At 40.6% G+C, this 23,349-nt stretch overlaps 2 protein-coding genes and 1 long non-coding RNA gene across 4 annotated transcripts in view; 1 reads left to right on the plus strand and 2 right to left on the minus strand.

Annotated features, from left to right (window-relative positions):
• Window positions 1–16,313, minus strand: pcsk7 (proprotein convertase subtilisin/kexin type 7). The gene is made up of 17 exons (XM_040131777.1): window positions 16,038–16,313; window positions 14,072–14,379; window positions 13,443–13,685; window positions 12,143–12,277; window positions 11,667–11,832; window positions 11,455–11,545; window positions 11,175–11,229; window positions 10,843–10,981; window positions 10,618–10,718; window positions 7,802–7,969; window positions 6,535–6,639; window positions 6,288–6,390; window positions 2,815–2,971; window positions 2,473–2,567; window positions 2,163–2,268; window positions 1,752–1,869; window positions 1–1,269 (listed from the first exon to the last, which is right to left on the minus strand). Exons 2-17 carry the CDS (start codon window positions 14,318–14,320, stop codon window positions 982–984), a joined length of 2,319 nt encoding a protein of 772 aa, XP_039987711.1. The 5' UTR covers window positions 14,321–14,379; window positions 16,038–16,313; the 3' UTR covers window positions 1–981.
• LOC120792568 lies at window positions 15,632–19,103 on the plus strand. 2 transcript variants are annotated; one of them, XR_005707831.1, is made up of 4 exons: window positions 15,632–15,804; window positions 16,126–16,335; window positions 18,461–18,712; window positions 18,987–19,103. It is a non-coding gene; the product is annotated as an uncharacterized LOC120792568 (long non-coding RNA). The 2 variants fall into 2 exon arrangements; XR_005707832.1 differs by having other exon boundaries at window positions 18,461–18,699; window positions 18,987–19,073.
• Window positions 17,178–23,349, minus strand: part of bace1 (beta-secretase 1) — a 12,760-nt gene continuing 6,588 nt past the window's right edge. The window contains exons 4-9 of the mRNA XM_040131795.1: window positions 22,180–22,317; window positions 21,954–22,088; window positions 21,752–21,853; window positions 21,370–21,519; window positions 18,979–19,150; window positions 17,178–18,690 (exon numbers count right to left, since the gene is read on the minus strand). Coding sequence (XP_039987729.1) covers window positions 18,452–18,690; window positions 18,979–19,150; window positions 21,370–21,519; window positions 21,752–21,853; window positions 21,954–22,088; window positions 22,180–22,317 — 936 coding nt within the window. The 3' untranslated portion in view covers window positions 17,178–18,451. The remainder of the gene's footprint in view (window positions 18,691–18,978; window positions 19,151–21,369; window positions 21,520–21,751; window positions 21,854–21,953; window positions 22,089–22,179; window positions 22,318–23,349) is intronic.

Genomic DNA, 23,349 nt, shown 5'->3' on the forward strand with positions numbered 1-23,349 from the left:
AGTCTTTTATTATCATTCACATCACCTGTGACTTGCACAGCAAAACACAGTTTCAGCCTTCACCCCAAACATTCCTTTACATTAAAAAATTAAACTCTTTAATACATCCTTAAAAACACTTTGTACAAATCATTAAACACAACTGGTATATATCTGTACAGCAGGCACACATTGTGTATATATTACACTTTATATATAAAAAAAAAAAAAATACATATGCAAATCCAAAACTTGAAAATTCCACTTCAAGTTTATTTCAGTAGTTGAGTGATAACCCTCAAATAACCCCAGACTTAAAAAGCAAACAACACCTAAGAAAATAAATCATATTCTTTAAAATACCATACCCTCTTAAAACCTCACATTTGAGGACACTTCTTCATGGAAGACCTTGCAAATTACAAGCACCCCCACTCATGTCACAACACACACAGGGCATGCTCACTCACTCACACATCAGATTTGTACCTTTTTCTTGGTTTAAAGATCCCTCAGGGGCATCCCATCAACCTGTAAGCTCAGTTCTTCTGTGGGTGCACATACAGACAAGCCTGTATACACACTTTCACACATGCAAACATGCAATTATACAGGTCCCTCTCCAGTTCATGCCTGAACCTTACTCTAACTTAAACCTAACTCTGTTGGGAATTTTAACCCCAGGACTGGCAAAATACCCACACTTTTGAAGGACAGGTGTACAACACACACACGCACGCACATACGCACGCACGCACGCACGCACACGCACACGTACAGATTTTCAGACAAGGCCATATGTTTGGGGAATGCAGAGGACAAAGAGTCCACTCTTAGTTTAAGTTTATCTGCAGTCCGTTCTGTGACACCCCATCACCACAGTTAATGTTGACAGGTCTCAGAAGTAGTAGAAGAGTCTGGGTGGGTGGGGAGGAGAGCGTAAAAAGCCTGAGACGTCCCATGAGCACATGAGAGATTTTAGACCCATCGTCTGGCTCACTGCTATGTTACCAGCCGCTCACCATTTAAAAGTGGTGCTTTGGCCTCGGAGTCCAGCACTGCATGCAACTCCACCCCTGAGTCCGCCTCCTCTTCCTCCCCATCCTCCTCCTCCTCTTCCTCTACCACCGCATCCTCCACTCCCCTGCCTCGGCGCCCCCCCCTGGCCCGAGGACCTCCCTGTCCCCTGCGCAGACAGAGAAGGCCCCGGAGGTCCAGGTGGGCCAGCATGACCTCCAGTGTGTAGTAGAGAGACCAAAAGAGAGCAAAGCAGCCTAGCAACAGCAGGAACTGTGGGGGAGGGAGAAAAAAGGAGAGAGAGACAGAGGAGGTTAGCTCCCTTAGCTTTGGACAAGGTCAGAATTCCCTCCTTTTGAGTGGAGCAGATACTAAACCCATAAATATACAGATATTTAGGAAAATAGCATACAGGTAACATTAACAGTAACATACATTAACATTACATATGTAACTTCAAACTGTACCTCGAGACATTACAAAGACATCTTGCTGCAGGAAACATAATCATGTATTTAATCTAACTTTATCCAATTTCATTGTATATTCATACATCAGAGAATTTATCAAATTCCACGACTTCCCTGATGGGAACACGGATTGATATAAAAAGTTTCTTAGCAACAGGGAGCGTAGATGGATGAAAAACAACCATGAACGTCGGAACATGTGAACATGTAATAGAGACCGTGAGACACAGAGGACGTCAACATGGTAAACATGTGGTGTGTTTTTGGGTGTGTTACTGAGTTTACCTTGAGGTTGTTGGAAGTGAAGGGGCTGACGATCTCTGGAGGGATGTCCAGGCCTGGAGGGCAGGGCAGAGAGGAGCTGTTGTCCAGATACTTGCCACTCATAGCCTCCTCCACCAGCCTGTCAATCAACGAACAGCCAATCAGCATTCAGAATATCTTCCAAACTGGCATGTCAGTCACAACACTGAGCCAATCAATATCACTGCATTAAGGTTACAAGTATTTGTCTCAATTAAGTATGAGAACCTAAGATGAGACTCATGTTATAGACACAGCTGTATCATTAAAAAAATAATGGCAACAAACAATTAAAATGGCAATGAAAACAGAGCACAGTTCCAATGAAAACAGGATTACCAGGAAGGAAACCACAGCTTTCAACAAAAAACAACTATTTCTACAGTGTCTTACTTCTGTCTGTCCTTGACCTCACTGAAGGTCATAGAGGAGCCATACAAGGTCAGCTTCCACTGCTTTAACACTCCCACAGCAGCATACTGCTTAGATGACGGCTCCTCTGCAGGAGCACAGAGCAGAGTCAGTGTGGGCAGATGAAGTACATGAGGTCACAACAAAGCAACAAAAACCCAAACAATGACTTCCATAAAAGACATAGTAATGTGTGTGCTTGTGTTTCTGACTCTTGGAAAGACATTGCCATCCCTGTGCTGACACTTCGTAGTAGTAGACACCTGTGTCTGTGCGTGTAGCAGCGTCTTACTATGGTCAGATATCTTGAGGGTGTACTGGCCTTCAGCTCTCTCTCCCCAGCAGCGCACAGTGGAGAAAGTCCAGTCCTGGTAGCCTGAAGGGTCTCTGTATGCACACACACACACAAAAAAAAAAAAAAAAAAAACCCACACACACAAACATCTTCATTAGACAACAGTCAAAAATATTTGACATGAAATTGTAATGGCTAATTTTTAAGATTAATACTCTTACATACATTACAATCATTGGTACCTCTATTATAATCTTTTGCTGATTTCCTTCGGTGAGTATAAGAACATCTAAATTCATGCTCTACTTAATTTCAGTCACTACAGATATGCATGTGCACCTGTCAATGGCACGGCGTGCCCCGATGACTGACGTCATGCCGCTGGGGCAGACCAACACAATCTCCAAGTTGCCACGGCAAGGGTGGGATATTGTAACGGTAATGGCCACGTGTTCCAGTGTCTCCATTCCAGACTGTCTCCGGTCAGCAGCAGAGACTGAGGGTGAGGGGAGAGAAGCTTATTCTGTATGTGTGTGAGTGTGTGTGTGAGTTTGACGATTTCCTGGACTGATAAGGATAGTTGTGCGTCTGTAAATGGGAAAGTTTGACCCATCATTAAAACAAGTTAAAATGTTTGTAGCCACGCTAGTAGCACGGCTCTTATGATGGCAGATAGTTGCCAAGCAAAACTTGACCACTTTCTTTAGACCACCACTTTGGTCAAGCCTGAAATATCTCAACAGCTACTAGATGGTCTGCTGTTAAATAGTAGACATTCATGGTAGATTACATTCATAGAGGATGAAGCCTAGTGATATTGGTGATCCTATGATTTTTCCTCTAGCAACAGGTTGAAATGTACTGCTTTCAGTGAAATACCTTGACAATTATTAGATGGACAGACATTCATGTTGTCCTCAGAATGAATTGTAAATTCTTGACTTTCTGTCAATTGCAATCATGAGGATAAAATTTTAATTTGCCTAACTTTGTCTTATGACTAAATACTGGCAAAACTAATGTCATTCCCATCACCCTTAACTGTACTTTGCATTTAGAGCTAATTAGCAACAGTTGGCATGCTAACATGCTAAACTACGATGGTGAACATGGTAAAAATTACACCTGCTAAGAATAGCATTGTTACTGTGAGCATGTTAGCATGCTGGCATGAGCGACTGTATAGTACAGCCTCACTGATCTGCTAGCTTGGCTGTAGACTTAGTTTACAAATGAATAATATGTTTAAAAAAACAAAAAAACAAAAAAAAAAAAACCTTTTGAATGACTCAAAAATTTTTTCACATGATTTGTGTTAGAACCCATATAAAGTAATAATGGCTACTTAATGTGCTAATGAGATAGATAGTATTAAAAAAAGAACTTTATTACGTTAACATCTTTTAAAATCAAATTCAGTTTTAAATGATTACATTACTGGTTAATTTTATTTAAATTCAATCTTCCATCAGACTCTGGATATCTCCTCTCCCCTTTTTCTCCTGGCCACCTCCTGCCCTCCCACTGCGAGTGTCTGGTAATTTCTTGGCATTTCCTGGGCTCTGACTACTGATGAGCCGTGGTGTTCCCTGACCATGTAGGGCTGCACACATCCTCTGGGCAGGGAAGTACGCAAAGGGACGAGAGAGTGGGCAGTGTAAACAGAGGTGTGGAAGGAGTGACAGAGAGTCAGGGGGACATATGTAATGGGGGGATTAAGAAAGAAGGGAGAGATGGACAAAATCTGACTGTAGGGAGAAGGGAAATGAGGAGCAGAAGTAGAGGTAGAGAAGTGCAAAGAAAAAGATTTGGTGAGGCTGCATTTCTAACTCTGATGCTGTGACATAGAAGAAACTCCATTGTGGTGGTGTGTCTGGGCTTCAAGTGTATGTTGAAAGCTCTGATACTTGTGAGTTGGCTACAGAGTTTCATTCAACTCTTGATTAAAGGTCATGTGTTCAATATGATTTCCTGGTTTTGCACTTTCAACAGCTTTTCTATCCACAGTTTATAAAGAAAGACAATATCCACTGTTTTCGGAGACAATGTATGGAAAAATACCTTCTGCTCCTCTAAGAACCCGAACCAACAGCTTATTGATTTTGAGAATTAATAAGGCAAAATCCTCCACTTTGGAGATCACATGCAATACGTTTGAATTTGTACCTGTTGTTTGATCTGCATTTGCAAATAAAACAATTACAAAAAATCTTCTTGAACTGAGGGCAAATCTATGTAGGTGGGTTGCTAAAATAAATTCTATGTGAGATCATAAAGACTAGGCATGCTTTGTTGAGCTTTGTTGACAAAAAAGGAGGTCTAGTGCTTACTGTAGATGTAAATTTTCTCCTCTCATGGAGAGAATGTTTTTTCCCCTTTTTCTAAGAACAATTCCAGCAGAATGCTGAATGTTTTCACATTTTTAACCAACCTTTCTCTTTAATCACAATCTTTCTCTTTTGCTTTCCCTCACAACAACCAAATGCTTCAGCTCTTTACTGGCAAGAGCATCTACTGTCTGTGCGCGCACACACACACACACACACACACACACACACACACACACACACACACACACACACACACACACACACACACACACACACACACACACACACACACACACACACACACACACACACACACACACACACACACACACACACACACCTACCTTTCACTCATAAACTCTCAAACACACTTGTGCAACTGCTGCATCTTTTTATAAAACAGCTTGACCCAATTTCCCTGAACTTGACTGAAAGTACCATGGGGATCTGACTAGTCATTATTAAGTCAAGGACAGACATTGCATGCATGTACAAAAACACACATTAGTGGCAGAGGTGTTCGCATGGGAAGCCAGCAGTTCAAAATACTTAAGGGACAGGACATTAGCCAATAAGGCAGCCAAAACACATAGAAACAACAACAACAAACACTGTTAAGTTTGAAAGACAGACCTGAAAACTGTCAGTAACAAAAAGCCAGGGATCTGACCAGACTTATCTAACAGAGCTTTAAAGGACATAAAGGCATATTATTGTGTAGTTTAATGTGATTCATTTCCTTTTTGGAATTAAGCCCAGACACACTTTTTTTTTAAGTCTGCTCTGTAACCGTCAGCAACTCTTTGCTTTGGCCTTAAGAAACTTGTGTACACACACACACACACACACACACACACACACACACACACACACACACACACACACACACACACACACACACACACACACACACACACACACACACACACACACACACACACACACACACACACACACAGACACAGACTTATCTCTGGCTGTGCTCCTGACTGAGACGAGGCCATAAAAGTTGGAAGATACAGACACAGAGGGAGGAGAGGAAAGGAGACGAGGGAGAAGGAAATGTTTCTGCTAGAATGAGGTCATCGTGAACATATGTGAAAAAATGTGTGTGTGAAAGAAAAGGACAGATCACATACACAGACAGTTGAGTATGAGAGAATCAGAGTGGTGAGAAGTGAAAAGGAACAAAAAGTAATGAGAGGAGTTGTAAAATGCAGAGACAGATTAGGGAAAAAAATGAAGAAAAAGGAAAAAAAGAAACAGCAGCAATCTGGAAAAATCTCACCCAGTATTTCAATGTGGACGCAGGAACTCACAAACAAGAGAACTTTACCTAATATGGACAGGGAGTCTGACTGAGGAGCAGGCAGGGAGGGAGGCAGGGAGTCAGCTACGGAGTGCAGTGTGTAAACTCGACAAATAAATGTCCAATACAGAGCTGAGAGAGTGAAAGAGGTACAGACAAGCAGACAGAGTTACCTTTCCAGGTACGAATCAGCTCGTCTGGATAAATTGGGATGGACGCTTCCTCTTTAATTACTGAGCTCTGATAGGACACAAGGAACGGCACTGACTCCCACACCTGTGAAACAGAGAAAAACTTATGGCTCTTGTGGTAATCTGTGGTGTGTGAATTATTAAAACATGTTTGTAACTTCCTAGATATTATAAATAGTGAGGATAGCTAGTAGTTGCAGCCCTAATGGTGTGTGCTGTATGCATGTACACTGGCAGCATTGACAAGTCTCCATGTGTTGAGCAGACCGAAGCCATGCTGGTGGCTGTGATGGAAACCAGCTCCATTCACCCTCCAGTCTGCACTGTTGTCACACTGTAAAAACAAATATATAGAGATAACACACAGCCAAGTTTACTTTTTGCTTTTATGTAGGAATATAAATTCACAAATAAACAAAACAGATTGACATTTTCTCTACTTAGCGCCAAGAGAACAGCCACATTAACCCAAATTTTAAAGGAATGGGGGGGGGGTGTTATGTCCTGCAATACACTGAAAAATTACATGGGACTGAGATCAGTAGCGTTGAAACAATTTGTCAATTAATTCAGTAGTGGACTGTCAAAGAAAAAAAAAAAAAAAAGGGTTATTTATCAAGCAGAAGTGACAAACATTTTAAGTTTTTAAGTTCCCAGCTTCTTAAATGTTAGTATTTGCTGCTCTTCTCTGTTTTATTTAATTGTAAATGGAACATCTTTTGCTTTTGGACAAACCAAGTACTGGCACCATCATGCGTGACAACTCTCTGGTATGCCAAACTGTTCATTCTGATCAAATTTGGCCCTTATGGTCAGATTTACAATGTAGGAGTACGCAAAGGCGGGGTTTTCCTGAAAACTTCTGATTCAAGTACAGCTATTCCAGCCATGTAGAAGGTTTCAAGCGACTACACTGTGTAGTGCATGTATTGGAGAGGCTAGTCATGTTCATCCAGAGCAGCTGTTTATGTGATGACCGTGATCAAGCATCATTACAGACTCCTCTGCAACTCATGTCCACATATCCATTAGTAAGAGTCGCAGTGTATTAAACTCTGACAATGCATCAGTTTCATTAAATAGCTGTATCTGGAATATTAAATCCTTTGTCATGCTTCAACTAGCCCCAGCTATTACTAGAGACTTACAAAATCAGGAATCTTTGTTGTATTAGCCCTTAGAATGACCTAAATCAATCAGCAGAGAATTTTGACAGGAACACTTTAAAAAGTGTACAAACTGCCATCAAATATTCAAAATTGATCGCTGGATTTCCCATTTTCCCAGTACTGGCACTGTCGTGAGTGACGACTCTATGGTATGCCAAACTGTTCATTCTGATAAATTTGGCAATTGTGATCCGATTTACAGTGTAAGAGTACCCAAAGTTGGGGTTTTCCTGAAAACCTCTGACACAAGTATCCAATCAAATGAAGCATTTACACATGCATGTATACAGTAATGACTGATGCTGCAGGAAATTTCATCAGACCTACCTTGGTGGCGGTGTAGGTGATGATGTGCTGGACGTCCCTCCAGCTGAGGCAGGGACGGACCTGCAGCATGAGGGCCACCATTCCTGCCGCCAGGGGGGCTGCGGCAGACGTGCCGGTGTGGCCCTCTGTACAGCCCGTCCCCTTCTGCATGGACCAGTCTGATGTCACCTACAGAGACAGACAGATGGGCTGAAATTCATGTACAAGCAGTACCATGGTTGTAATAGTTCTGGCAAGTAGCCGAACATAAAGTGTAAACGAAAGACACTTACATATTTAGGTATACATTAACAGATGTGCACAAACAAACCCCTTAGATGGTATATCCAAAACAAATGATCTAAGTCATGAGCATGGAGGCTTGGTAACTAAACTAACACTTTCCTCAGGCACCAGTGTCATCGATCCATCTCGACAAAATGACATATTTAAAGCGGGTCCAACATGAGTCCAACACTATTTGTCTACAGTTAATGAAGTACATGAGGACTGTATAGCAGGGGTTTAAGGCCCTGGGTAGGTTCATCTTTAGGAAGATGAAAGGAAGTAAAGAAGAAGAGAAAGCCATTATACTATTAAAAAAGAATGGGAAATAATAAATGTCTATACAAAAGAGACTGGTAATGCAGCATAGTTTGAAATCGTGTCAGATAATGGATGACCAAAATGGAGATAGGAGGGAGAAGGATTTATAGAGAACATTAAGTTTTATGAGCAGACATGGCAACAAAAGGTCAACTCTTAATATTCTTTTATAACTTCCTCTCTCATTTGTATATGGGAAGGTTCTAGTGGAACAGAGGGCCCACACACCATCAATTACCATATACAAGGCCCACAACTGCAAACATGCCTCGTGTCTTTTGCGTACACCACCCGCTGGTACACACAGTAGTGACAGCTTGTCTAACAGAAGCACCACAGCGATTTGGGCAGAGGAATTCCAAGCCCTCTGTGTTTACATGTAGAGGACATTTGGGCCTTTTCCAACAGCTATTCCAGCCATATAGAAGGTTTCAAGCGACTACACAGTGTTGTGCATGTATTGGAGAGGCTAGTCATGTTCATCCAGAGCAGCTGTTTATGTGATGACCGTGATCAAGCATCATTACAGACTCCTCTGCAGCTCATGTCCACATATCCATTAGTAAGAGTCGCAGTGTATTCAACTCTGACAATGAATCAGTTTCATTAAATAGCTGTATCTGGAATATTAAATCCCTGGTCATGCTTCAACTAGCCCCAGCTATTACTAGAGACTTACAAAATCAGGAATCTTTGATGTATTAGCCCTTAGAATGACCTAAATCAATCAGCAGAGAATTTTGACAGGAACATTTTAAAAATAAAGTGTACAAACTGCCATCAAATATTCAAAACCGATCGCTGGATTTCCCATTTTCCCATGACTTTTCCTGACTTTACAGACTCAGAACTCTGTGATATGAGACATTTGTGAAGACAGCTGTTCTTGGTAGACTCTAAATGGCTTCTACAGGATAATACACTAATGGGCAGTGTGTGGTAAGCACTTGGCCTGTGAGTTACACTGTGTTCGATGGTGGATCAGTCTTCTCCAGAGAGAGCCCAATCCTGGCTAAGCTCTTCTCCCCAAACTATGTTACCATGGTGACACCCGCAAACAGCAGCAAATAGAGGCCAGTAGCTTTTAATGGGCCCTTACTCCCGTCACCATCTGTTGTTGTTTTCAGATGAAAATAGTCTCTGCTCCTCCTGATGTGGAGTTGCTCTTTCACGAGTTTTCAAACAGTTGTCACCAAACTGAAGCTTGCAGAACACTTCAGGTACCACATATGCAGAGCAATCTAGATGTATTGTTTTGCATGTCATGTTGTGGAATATGGTACCTGCAAGGTTCAGAGAAATTTCAAGCTGAAGGAGAATTTAAAAGTTTTTGCATTCGCATTGGACAGTTAAATTTTAACTGAAATTGCACAAGACTCTCCTTAAGCTGAACCACAGAGAAGCAGACTGTAGCAATAATATCATCTACAGACAGATCCTATAGCTGATCCATAGTAAATAACGGAACAACTTAATTATAGGACACTTCGCTATTATGTGGTAACATTTGCAAAAACACAAACAGATAAAACTCATTTGGATTGATACACGAAAGTGTAAACACGAAATCATACGGACTGACGGGCAACTCAGTCATTGAACATTCATTGACTGTCATCCCGCAACATTAGAGCTACATGGACCCAAGGGAGGAAAATCGAACTCTGATGGCAAGTCATTCAGCCCATTACTGCAACCTATGTGTCTATCTGTCTTCTCTGGCAGTCACAAAGAACCCATGCAGGAATGTCTGATTATTAGTTAAGACTGTAACTGGACCTTATACTATATGGCAAAACTACTGACAGGTAGAAAAAAGATTTTAAAAAAAAGAGTTGTCTTAGATTTTTATTTTAAGCTAAAATCAAATAGCTACTATCAAAGAATACTGTGATTGGTCTGCCTTGCTTTCACACCGCAAACTGGTTCCAGTCAGGCTGAGACTCTTCTTTTTAGACCTCAGTACAGTTGCTTAGTCCACACCGGAGTACATTTACAGCCTTAAAATCAATTAAACATGTTAGTTAGACTGCTTATTCACTGTGATTGGACCAACTCCAGAAAATGTTACTTGATGACATCATCTATTCAAGTCTTTCTTCCTGTTTAGGACAACTCATCTTTTACTTCCTACTTTCCTGATGTGCCTTGTGCCGACATTCATGCATTCTTTGAATCTAGTCATCAATAGTGTGCTTCTGTGTGTGTTTACGTGTTCCAGTTCGACCTACAATGCTCCTCAGCTTGCTCCCCCCGCTGCTGAAAGTAACAGCAAGCATGGCCGCACACTCTTCAGCATAGAAGGGCATCCTGCCATTCTCATCAACTGCTCCTGCAAAACACACACACACACACACACACAGAAACAAAATAATTATTTATGTGCATATGGTCACACCCAAAATACAAATGAACTTACAAAGGCACACACTCACACACCAGTCTGTGTGTTTTACCGATTGTGATGGTGTAGATTGAGTTGGCGTAGCCGTCATAATTGCAGTTGTCATTGAATTGACCTCCATTGCCACTGGCAACCACGAAGATGCTGCCGAAGCCTCGTCTGCCTGCAATCACCCCGTGCTGCAGTGCCGCCTGTGGAGGAAAAAAAATTTCATGCCATGATAAAAAGTGGGACGATTATAGCTAAAACAATCAAGAACAAGAGAAAAATCAAAGGAGTGAAAGCACTTCTTTTACTAGTCTACTCCTCTGTAACTGATCTGTTACAATCTACTGCCATCTGCAGGACAAAAAGAATACTGCACACAAACAGGCTTTGTCTCACCTTGCCCAGAGGATGAGGTCCATCCACAGTGCGTCCGTCATCATCTGGACCCCAACTGGAAAACACAAGAATCTAAATTGTAATCCAAGCAAGACTTTCACAATATCGTATTACGGCACAATAAAATATTACACTAAATTACACTATACACTACACTACCATTATCACTAAAACATTAAACTGCAAATAAGCTGTCAAAGTATATTTTATTTTATATTTTATAAAAGCCACTTTCCTGATGGAAATACCTAATGGAATCAGGGAGAGATGTGTTTGTTACCTGCAGCTATAAATGTCATTGACCTGGTAGTGCTTATTGAAGGCTATGGCCTCCAGACTGTCTGTCAGTGGGCCATCCAGGACCCTGATACCTGATGACAGAACAAGCATGTGTTTCACCACAAATATTTAACCATATTCTCAACCTTTACATCAGGAGTTCTTAATTCTGGGACTTCCAATCATTGCCAAATTAAATTCCCCTGACTGTACCTGCCACTTTGCTGCCGTAAGCCACCCCCACGGCACAGAAGCTATTGTTGGGAACGGCTGCAATCTCTCCAGCACATCGAGTTCCGTGGTGGTTGTCGCTGTTGACGTCAGGGTGAGGCATGGGGTCCGGGTCGTTGGAATTCAGGTCAAAACTGCCCTCTGGACTCTGAGATGGGCACAAAATCATTGTGAGTAAATCAGTATGTGGTTTGTAAAACAGTAAAAGCAAGCTTCACTGATTTAAAACTAAGAATACAACATAAATCCTTGTACTTGAGAAAGACGCAAATGTTTTAAAGAAAACTGAAAACAATAACACTTTGAATGTTTCCATCTTTTGCTACAGCACAGTCTCATTGGTAAACATCCAAGCTGTTTCCCTCCTTTAGGATTATACTGTTTATACTTCAAAATAAATTCAGCCATGAGAGCACAACACCGTTCATGGGTAGATATGACTGTTAGTGCTGACGTACATAGTTGGGCTGAATGTCCTGGTGCGTATGTTCCACTCCGTCATCTACCACGACCACTGTGACTCCTCGGCCAGTTATGTTGCGCTCCCACACACCTGTCATGTTGATGTCCATACCCTTATTGATGTCATTATGCTGCAAGAACAATAAATGCTGAGTTAACGTAAAGGGGAGGAAGAGAACAAGTATAGGCTTACAACGGCAGGTCAAGGTTAAGCAGTCTGCACAGAGCTCAAGAATAATGTGTGACGCTTAACAGTATCTGTGATCAACTGCTTTTAGGTTGTATCTTCACCTTTAGTTGATCAAACCTCTATGACCATTTAAAGGCAGTGGAATAGATCTGTGCTTTCTACCTGCAGCTTGTAGAGTGCCGTGATCATCCACAGTGGTTATCTTGATTAAATTATGCACAGTCAGCTAAAGGCTGCTGCAAAATAACCACACAAATGTCTTTGCTTGTGTGAACATCAACTACTAGCCACTGGCGAGGTACTCTCTCCCTTTATTTGCTGTGAATCATTGCATGAGGAAAATGTGACAAACTATTTTAATCATGTAAACAGGATTTTTTAACAGGATTATTAAAACTATACAACATAATGTGTGGAAAACAAGGTTATCAGACTACAAATAAATCCACAAACATAGATTCAACTACTGCCTTTGCCTCGTCTATTTAGGCTTTGCCACCTGGTACTCAGTCTCACTTTAGACAACAATATTACTTTTCAAGAGAAGCTGTCTGCACTATTGTTTCTGTTTGGTAGGTTGTGCTGATCATGCTCCTGTGTGTCTGGCACAGGTGGGAAAAAAACTGATTAACTGCCATAATTCTAACATGTACACGCCACCTCATCCCGTGTTTTATGAACCCAGGATTCTGTGTGTAAATAAAATTAAAAATAGGTGTGATGGAACGCGAAATTAAAACTCTGTTATATCTCTTTGTTACATCAAAGTTACATTCTCACTGAGCTGTTAAAATAGTCTTCAGTGCCAAATGTCACAGTTTTTTTAAATGAGCATCACCACTCACATTTGTTGGGAAATGTTTGAGGTAACATCTTAATACCTTGGCTAGATAAAGTGTTTGGTTTGCGACTGTTCTTAAACTTTACTCCCGCAAGGTACTGTGACCATGAGCAAAGAAAATCATAGAATAAAATGGCCCTGTGTCAAACAAATGTTTAAATGGTTAGGCTGACACTTAAATGAATAATGCATATTGATTATTTTATGAGTGCTGTAGTGAGTAAGAAAGATGACAACAAAGACACACAGTCATCTACATGCTCACCAGGTGCCACTGCTTAGGATATTGGGGATCGTTGAAGGCCATCGATCTCTTCGAGCGGCTGAGCACTCTCTCCTGGGAGTACCACAGGACATGAGGGTGGGCTGCTAGAGTATCCTCAGGCTGGACACCTTTTCTCAAAATATCTCCCAGGGATCCAGCACTGGGCTTTACAGAACACAGCAAGTAGTGGCCTTCCAGCTGGCCAATCTGGCCCTGGTTCTGCAGTCCAGCCTGCTCTGCTACCTGCGATGGAGAGAATACTGATGAGAAGTACAAATAAAACTGGGACAGTACTTGTAAAAACAGGCAACATCTGCAAGAAGTGTGGAGAAATAGAGTTGTTGTAGAAAACAGGCTATAAAGCACAAAACTAAAGAATATATTGAATTAAAAAGCTAAATGGTAGTGTTATGAATACTTACTGAAAGAAGCTGATTCAACAAATAACTAAAGGTTGTGTATGTCTCACAGTCACTACTAAGTAAATAAATATTGTAACCCTTAGGAAATTCTATTATGTTTTGAAATGCCAGAACAAAAGAATCAGTCCCTGAGCTTTGAGAAAATTCATAAGAGTGAATTTCACCCTATAAAAAGATTAAAATGTAAGTATTAATGTAGTACTGTACCCTGTTGGCTATTACGTCAAAGAGCACAGAGCTCTGTTGACCGTCTTTTTCCACATGATGTGGGCCAGCATGGAGCTGGACGGCCCAGGACTGACCTGGACCACAGGACTGTGATGGCCAAGGTGACGGGGGAGAGGGGGAACGAAAAGACATCAAAGGCAAAACAGAGGGCAGGAGGGTCACCAGCAAGAGGGTGAAGGAGGACAGAAAAAGGAGGAGGAGGAATGTGGGAAAATAGGATGTTGCCATAGCAACGGGGGGTGACACACAGGGTCAACCAGGCAAGTCCTCCTCATCTGAACAGCAACCTGGACGCGAGACAAGGACACGGACAAAAGAAGGTCTTGTTAGTAGTGAGGACAATCTGAGAATGAGTGGCTGGTTGCTTATCACTGGTGTGCTGTATTCAGAGGGCACTTATTAGATTCACAGCATCACACTAACTACACACCTGTTCAGAGAGCTGTTGCCACAGCACATTTGATTAACACTATGTGTTACATCAAAGTGCTTGCACTTGACTACTGTCAGGAGGTTTTTACAGAAGATTGAGTCTGTATTATCACTGGTAGGAAAAAAAATTAAATAACAGAATATAAACAAATACCTCTGACTTGAAGTGAAACCTCAACGTGTCACTTAATGTCCTTACTATAGTCCTGTTTTGACATGAAAAGGTGGAGAATGCATGCATGCAGTACACTTCAGCTATGATTATAGCATAACAGCCAATGAAATATTAAATAAGTACATAAGTAAATAAAAAAGCCCGTCTTAATTAACCTGTTGAGGGGGTGTTTGTATCCTGTCACTCCCAAGTACAGTGCACACAGCAGATTATACATGGCAGATTTCATAATTGTTCAGACACCCAGACACCAACCAGTACAACTGTTGTGGAGAGCTACCCGGCCTCAGCCTTTCTGTGTGTAAACCAATGCCTGGCAGTATAATTAAACACAGATTCATCCAGGGATATGCACCATGTGAGCCTGAGGGTCTGGCGCGCCACGGCAATTGCTAACTCTGGCCAGTTGGTAATCCAGCCTTGACTACAGGTACTACTCGGTGAGATAGACACTCTTTGAGTGAACTATTTGATCTTGAATTTAAATGCATATAGTAACATAAACTTGACTCAAGAGTCAAGAGACAGCAAGAGGGTTTTCAAGATGTCACCGTTGCCACACCCATAGTCGAGGGTTAGAATTAAAACCGACTTTCATAGAACCGTAGTAAACTGTATTATTGGTACAACTACGAACATTCAAACAATTCATTATTTCCTAAATACTGGTGTATAAAATACCACGAATGAGGAGTTGTTTAGTAAGTGAAAATAATGCTGCTGTGTAGCCAAATATCTGTCCCCGACCACGTGACAAGGGACATATAATATGTCGATACCAGATAGTGTGAAACTTTAGATGGAAGTGTTATCAACAGATCCCCATTCAAACACCTGGATAACGTTAACATTAACGACAACAGCTCAGATTTTAATGAAATTCAACTGCTTAACTTCAGCGTCCTTGTAAGCGACACACGGTGAAACACCTGATGTGTGCCAGACGAGAATTTGCTGCCTCTGCTCTGATCACACATGTTCGCTGCCTGGCCAGCTAATGTTGGCTAGCTCTCAATTTTGCTGATTGCTTAATTTTTATTTCACGTTAGCCAGTAGGTCACCTAGCTACCTGGGCTGTTACCTTAGGGTAGCCAGTTAAATAACTGTGAGTGTGACACTCGAATACAGCTAGGATAAAATAAATAAACCAGTGTAAACTAAAAAATAACAGAAAAAAACTGAAGAGTAACTCGAGTTTCACTCGAAGCGTTGTTGTTGTCATAGCTTAGTAGGTTAGCTAGTGTATTGACGCTAACTACAGACATTGCTGTTATGTGAAATTAGACTTTACGAATCAATGCCCACGAGGATTTTTGCGATAATACAGTTATATCTTACCTTTCCACTGAATTTGTTCTTTTTACCTGTTCCTTGTGACATTTATGACTAATGTTAAGCTTGTCATTTCATTTCCGTAAACCACTAGTCACAACCCAAACGTCCTGCGTCACGGCTTTTGCGCGAACGTCGTAAGTGCCCACTGATTGGTCCAGAGGAGTAAAGGACAGATCCTGCAACCCAGTCCAAACCAGAGCGGACACACCTGCTCTGAGAGAGGCCAAGATCCGGGCCTCTGATCCTGATCTGTCGTCAGCTGGAAGACCTGTTGTCAGCAAGGGCGGGGCCACATTTCCTGGTGAGTTTTCATGTCAGGTCCAGTACTTTTTTGTTTTTTCATACATCTTCATGTATTATCTTCCGCCGGGTAGGTTATTATTTCGCTCGTTTTGAAATAAAACGGAAGTGAAACTGTCTTACGTAAACATTGGGAAATGACATAGATGCACATTTTTTAAACATCTTAAGACATTTTCGATGTTACAGTAACATATGCTATATATTACATTTATTTATATATATTCATTAATATATTAAATATTACATATTTTTTCTGGCCTGCCCATGAAATAGATTTGCCCTTAATCCGAGAAGAAAAAATGAGTAATAACAGTATCTAGGAAATTTAACAACTTTTGGCAGGATTACAGGAGAAACACGGTTGGAGGCAAGTAAAAAAAAAAAAAAAGTTTGAAGAAATCAATACAGTGATGGTTTTTCAGCTTGATTCAACTCACGCTCTGCAAGGCAGACAATGTAACATAATGGCCTTTCATTCTTACTTGAGTTTGCACAGTTCGTGTCATTTTAAAAAGGGTCATTAAAGTTTTAATTCCTCTTCGTTTTACACTGGAAAATCTCTTACATAAAAAATGGGGCATACATAACAAAGTGTTTCATTGTGGAGTTTCTGCCATTAGTATTTAGACCATGTTATAACCCTCTGTAAAATCTAAATTTCTCAACATTACATGGAATTTATTGGGGAAGACACTTTACCCTTGTAATTTTTTTTAGCATGCCTTAACACTGAACATGTGCAAATCCAAATATGGGAGTGTACGATTTAGCGTTAGTGGGTAATGTTTTGTACAAAGAAATGAGAATCACATTTTACAGTTACAGTAAGTACTTTATTGGTTCAACAGTGCTGCCAGCGCCTGACAGATAAATATACAGTTTCGGGTTTAACTATTTACAGCTTTCTGAGAGACAATGCAAACTGTCCCTTGTAGACATACATAGTGTTCTTTAGTGTATAACATACTTTGGGCTGGTTACCTTGTCCAAGCATATATTGTCCCCACTGAAAGATGTGGTGAGTTAGGCTGTTTCTGTGGCTGTGAAAGAAGCCCTATTAAGTCTTGGTTTGTTAACATGTAATGTGTTGTTACATGTGCAAATCATCAGATGGTGCAGCAGCAGGATTAGCAATGTGTATTCTGTGTGTGTGTGCCTGCGCAAATAGAAGATCTGGAATGCACACATTCTCTGTACAATAGATTTAAGCCATCAATATAAGAAGAAAAAGTGACATCTGATATTGACTGTGCTCCAGTCTCAGTTTCACACTAAGTGAAACTGATTGTGTACAGTAAATGCTACAATAAAGAAGCTAATTTGATATTTTATCAAATAAGCCTCTTTATTCTTTCTTGAATTGCATTGCAGAATTCTTTGCTGCAAAATAGTGTAATTTCATAGATGTAAGTATAATTTTTCATCTTCATAATTATCATCTTCATTTTCAGTAAATCTTTCTGTATACTCTTCAGTTACAGTACAGCTGTGCACACATACAGGCATGCTCATACACATCAACTTCATTCACTCACAAGCCACAAACATAGATCTATCACACCAAAGCAAAAACACATTCGAAAACACCATGGTTTCACATCTTGTATTCACATCCAGATTGTGAGTTTCTTCATTTAGCCATGTTTGTAAATTATTTGTTTGCTCATTAATTTTCCCCAAATCCCAAATCACTCTGCAATGTTAAGAGACACATTTTTCAAAATTCCAAATCCAATCCTTCTTTGTGGTCTATTTATACACTATTTATATAAAAGACAAGATTTTTTGTTTTGTATTTGACTTTGTTTTCCCACGTCTGTTCCTCTAACCATGCTGTTCTGCATAGATAGCTTAACCAGTCAAAGTTGATGCTGATGACATCAACTTTCTCTTGTTTGTCCTTCAGGCTAGTAATGGCTCTAGTTATCCTCACATGCTGTAAGTCAGCATGTTCTAAACTTTATACATTATATTCCTGAAAAACCTTTTCAAAGCTCTCCATCAACAGCACCAATATTTTGTAACATCATACATCCGTCCCACCACAATCCATTTCTGTCCTGTGTTTCAAGTGTAGGTCTCTGTGACCCCCTTTGCCTCCCACTTCTCCGCCTTCACTTTAGGAGCGATATGTCATCAGCAAAGTCCCCGTGTGGGTGGAGGCAGCGGGCAAAGCGCCACTGGCACACCATGAGACACAGCGGCAGCATGAAGAGAGCGCAGATTCCTGCCATGATGTAGGCGATGGTCATAAGAGTGGACTCGTCCGTCTGAGGGATGTTGTAGCCGCAGTCCTCCAGGTCGACGCCGTGGAACGGGCCCTTCACAGAGGCTGTGCGAAACTCGTCGTGCACTAGAAATGGTAGAATGGGATTGTAGGTACTTTAGAAACACAAAGATCAAGAAAACAGATTCTATATGTTACTATTACTGTGCACAAGTTAAGGTTTTAAGTTAGATACCCTAAAGACTTATCCTGCATCTTCTACTTTAATATTTTCTCGCCTTTTAGGTAGTCCCTCCATCCCAATTCCTCTTTATGTCAGTATTCATGTTCCTTTTGTTTCCCACCATAAACTTTATTCATACTATGTTCCTCATCCCCTCTCTACTCCTCATCCCTCCTTCCTGTCCTCCTCACCATGGCAGGTGCTAACAGCAAAGCCGATGCGTTTCTTCTCACGGTCGAAGACCACATAGAAGCCTTCCATGATGACAGCCCCCATGACTGTACCAGTGCTAGACTGGGATACGGCAAACTTATAGCAGTCCTCCTGGTCTGAAGCCACATCCTCCACTGGTCGCAGATATTGCTAAACAGAATGAGAAAGAGAGAAACGTCAAGGATGGAGGCTTAGAATTGGTACATCACAAACACGAAAGAGGCAAACACACAGTCTTGTCAAAGTTCTCGGCCTATCTTAAAGTAATGCCTAAAATACCAGCACAGCTCTCACTCTGAGCTTATTGTGTATTTGTGTGTAAGATTTTATAAATCCCTGTAAAATCTTATGTGGATTTAGCGAAGACTTTCAAAAGGTACACGTTAACATGCCCGATGATATACTTCCAATTTTTTGTATGTTTTTGTAACTTTGTTAAATATTTTCATGGGATTGGACATGTTGTAATGTAGAATTCGTACACTCCCCTATAGAAGTAAATAATCTGTGCTTTAACTGGGAGTCTCTGTTTCAATGTTTTTGCTGCATGTGTGTATATATGAAGCACAGTTCCTTTAAACAAGTGTAAAGTAAATGTATTGATGTTTTTTACATTTTGAAACAGAATTTTTTATTTTATTTTATGCATAAATCAGAAGAGAAGTCTGTCAAGGCATGTGTGTAGCTTTTCTGCTTTTTAGCTTGCATTTGGTTATTTATTTATTTAGAGAATTTTATGTATCTGTATATGTTATATGTTATGTTAGTATGCATAATGCTCTCTTCCTTCCCCTCTGTCTCTTCTGGACTTTTCCCTGATAAGGCACAGAGAGCATTTATGCAAGAAACACCTTGTGAATCCTTTGTTTCTCTGCAATTCCACAGAGAATATGCTGTTGCCATGTAACGCTGCCTTGTCATGAAAGACAGTCCCAGGTATTGTGGTCCTTGCCCACTATACAACGCAAAGAAGATACTATATAGAGCTGGAATGCCTTTCAGCAACGGCCCCTCATCAAGTTACTCAAGGCACCCTGGGGAAAAAGGTGCAGTGGAAGATGGTGATAAAGAAAGAAACTAGCTGCAAAGCACAGTTCTCAATTTAGCTGGTAGTAGCTTCCTCTTTGGGCTCATGTGTGTGTTCATTAGCAGCTGATCTGAGTTTATCATAGATGTATCTGTATTGGCAATATATGTCAGTCAAAACAGTACAGTAATGCCCAAAATCTGTTCATAGATTATTTATAAATTGTGTCACCGTTACATACTTTGTCCACCAGAGAGCACCAACAAGTCTATTTTTTCAAGTGTGAAATGTCCTGCTCAACACATACTGTATGCTGTATTGTCAATTTTTCATTTCTTTATGTTATGGTTTTATGTTAGAATAAACAAATACCGACAAATGTATCAACTCAACCTCATAAATACAATGTCAGTCAGGTTTTAGTTCATTCTGCATTTCCCTGTATATCTTCCAAGCTTTCCTGTAAATACAGTACATGGACTCTGGGTACGTTGTAAATGGCCTTTTTTACTGTCAGTATGTACCTGCTATGGAAATTAGAACAGAAGGCAAAGAAAATAAAAACTTTTCTCAAGCTGTTGGCATCAAGGGCACAGCGTCCCATAGGTTTACGGCACTGAACCTCGCTTCTAAATCTCAGTGTCCAATCCCATTCATTACACCACCATCAAGACCTCTTTTAGTGGCTTTATATAAAAACCATTTAATGACTTTTCAGAGCTTCATGAAAAGCTTTAGAGAATGTATTCAATGGTCATTCTCCTTGAAATGTGGTCATGATTTTTTTCCTCACAGTACCCATCCAGCCTTTCATCTTTTGAGGACTATATAAAAGTGGCAGCTGAAGGACAGGGTGACAATCTGTAGGAGTGCACAGAGAAATTAAAACTCTGCATTTACCCACAATTACAGGCCCTCAATGAAATCACCTAAGACTTCAGAATCACAGAGGAGGTACATAACTTTTTGTCACGGTAATGACAAAATTATTTCAATTTTCCCTTAATTTGAAACTTCTTATAGGCTGAGAAGTAGACATCTGTCTCTTAACAGTATTTAATGCTGTTACCATAGTTCTTTTAGCCCCGGTAAGAGAGTATATTTAATTTTTCAATTATGAATCTAGGTAAAGTAAAACAAAATAGCTACTGACCATTTGGACAGAATTTAAGGCTTAAGTGGCATTAATTAATAATGTCCCATGGGACAAATGTTATCACGAAGTCAATCCCAGACATGAAAACATTTGTGAACTCCTCTTTGTGAACTCCTGTTTTAAACATTTGTGAACTCCTGTTTTATGCAACCACATTCAGATCCAGTATGACATAGTGTGTATTACCTGTGGCAGGATGGAGATTCTGAAGGACTGGTTGCGGTTTTCACTCATCAGGTAGAGGGAGATGACTGGGAAGATGTGCCAGGGTGTAGTGCCAGCCTGCCAGCATACCAGCTGCTCCCCCAGCCAGAACCCAGAGGGAAACTGTTCTGTCTGAAAAACAGGGTCAGGAGGACATTCATTCTTTCTTTTCCCATTATTGCTCATTACTAACCAGGGTCACAAGGGGAGGCTGGAGCTTATTCAATAGGAGTGGAAGAAAAATAGATTAACTTAAGAACTGTGATTGTTATATTCTTTGATTCTGAATCGAATCAAAGATTCCAAAAGTTGATTTTTGAAGGTCATTAAAGAAAAGGGTATGTATGGTATAGTGAGGACTGACCGAAGAGGCTGCCTCAATAGCCTTGACTGCAGCCTGGAAGACTTTTCTAGGCAGCCGAAGGTTGGTGGTGCCGCTGTCCACAATACTCTTATCATAGTTGTACTGTAAAAGAGTCAAGTAATATTCACAAATTATAAATCTCTTAAATAAATTGTAGTATCAAAGACTGATCATTAAATCATTCTTGTCAGTCAGATCTCACCTCTTTACAGTCCATACTGAGGTCCTGTCCATTTACCTCAATGCGCACGATAATGACCTCATAGTACCATTCCCTGCGGATGGGAGTGTACCAAAGCTCTCCTACGAACAGTGATGTATCCACTCCTCCAATGATCTGAGAGCACAGAGGAAAAGGCAATTCAATACTGGATTCAAATATGATATTGGATGCTGTGTGTGTGCGTGTGTGTGTGTGTGTGTCTCACCATGCTACCGCCGACAGTAGCACTGCCCAGGGAGTAGTTTTGGGTGAAGCCGGCTCCACACAGCTGGAGAGAGAAGAGGTTGGGGACAGGAGTCTGACGAACCAGAGAGTCAAAGAAAGGCTCCAATGTCTCGTCAGGCTGGAGAGAGAGAGAAATTGGGGGGGGGGGGGGGGTAGGATAGCTTTACTTCTGAATTGCCAAATCAAGCTGCTGTTATTAGCCATCAGTTTTAAATTTCTAAAAGACTAAACAAACCACATCCTCTTCTAAAATATCCTTTTCTAATTGCTAACCTAAATACCTATTACAATTTCAACAATAATAAAAAGATTTTAGTTACGTATTCAAAAATACAGTGTTACTAGGTGTTTCTTTTCTTATTAGATCCTCCAGATGGCAGGTTGAATTTTGAATTATTCAAAAACTATATCCTATATTCATCCCCAGATCCAATGTCAACAAAGTATAGCTGTATCATCATAATAGTATCATCCTCTTACACCAGATTAGGAATTCAAAAGGCTAGGAAAAGGGGAAAAAGTTTATCTAAGACACAAGTATTCTCACTAGGCTTTTAACAAGCTCAGTGCTTACAGGACTACATTGGACATCTACTATATTTTGCTTTCTTGATCCTCCGCAGGAGATGTAATTAACAGCATCTTTGAAAGTGTGCTAAAGTATTCTAACTGCCAATGTTAGTGATGCCAGAGAAAAGTGATGTAACAAACATGCTGAGTAACAAATTACTGCTATGGAGGCATAATGAGGAATATTACTTTTAACACTAGCAATGAGTGAATATATTAAATCATCCCAGATTCAGTTTCCATCAACAGCTGACAATTTGCTGAAGCGCCCTTGCCCTTTAGGACAACAGCTAAATATTCATCTAAACTGTGCTATTTAGCTCTCTGCCACTTCTCCTCTCGTGCCCATATTCTTCTTTATATACTGTCAAATTTGATATATTTCACAACATGTTACTGTAAGTGTATTCATTGTACAACTAATGTTACTTTTAGGCCCTCAATAAGGCAGTAGGCAAGGGGATATCTAATGTAAAATAACACCCAATTCTAGCAGTTTACAGATGAGATTACAACAGAGAAGAGCATGATCTCTGGGTACTGACTTCTGATGAATTACCAACCGAAGTGCCAAGGTGTA

The sequence above is a fragment of the Xiphias gladius genome, chromosome 7 (genome assembly GCF_016859285.1).
Source record: "Xiphias gladius isolate SHS-SW01 ecotype Sanya breed wild chromosome 7, ASM1685928v1, whole genome shotgun sequence".
NCBI classification, from domain to species: Eukaryota; Metazoa; Chordata; class Actinopteri; order Istiophoriformes; family Xiphiidae; genus Xiphias; species Xiphias gladius.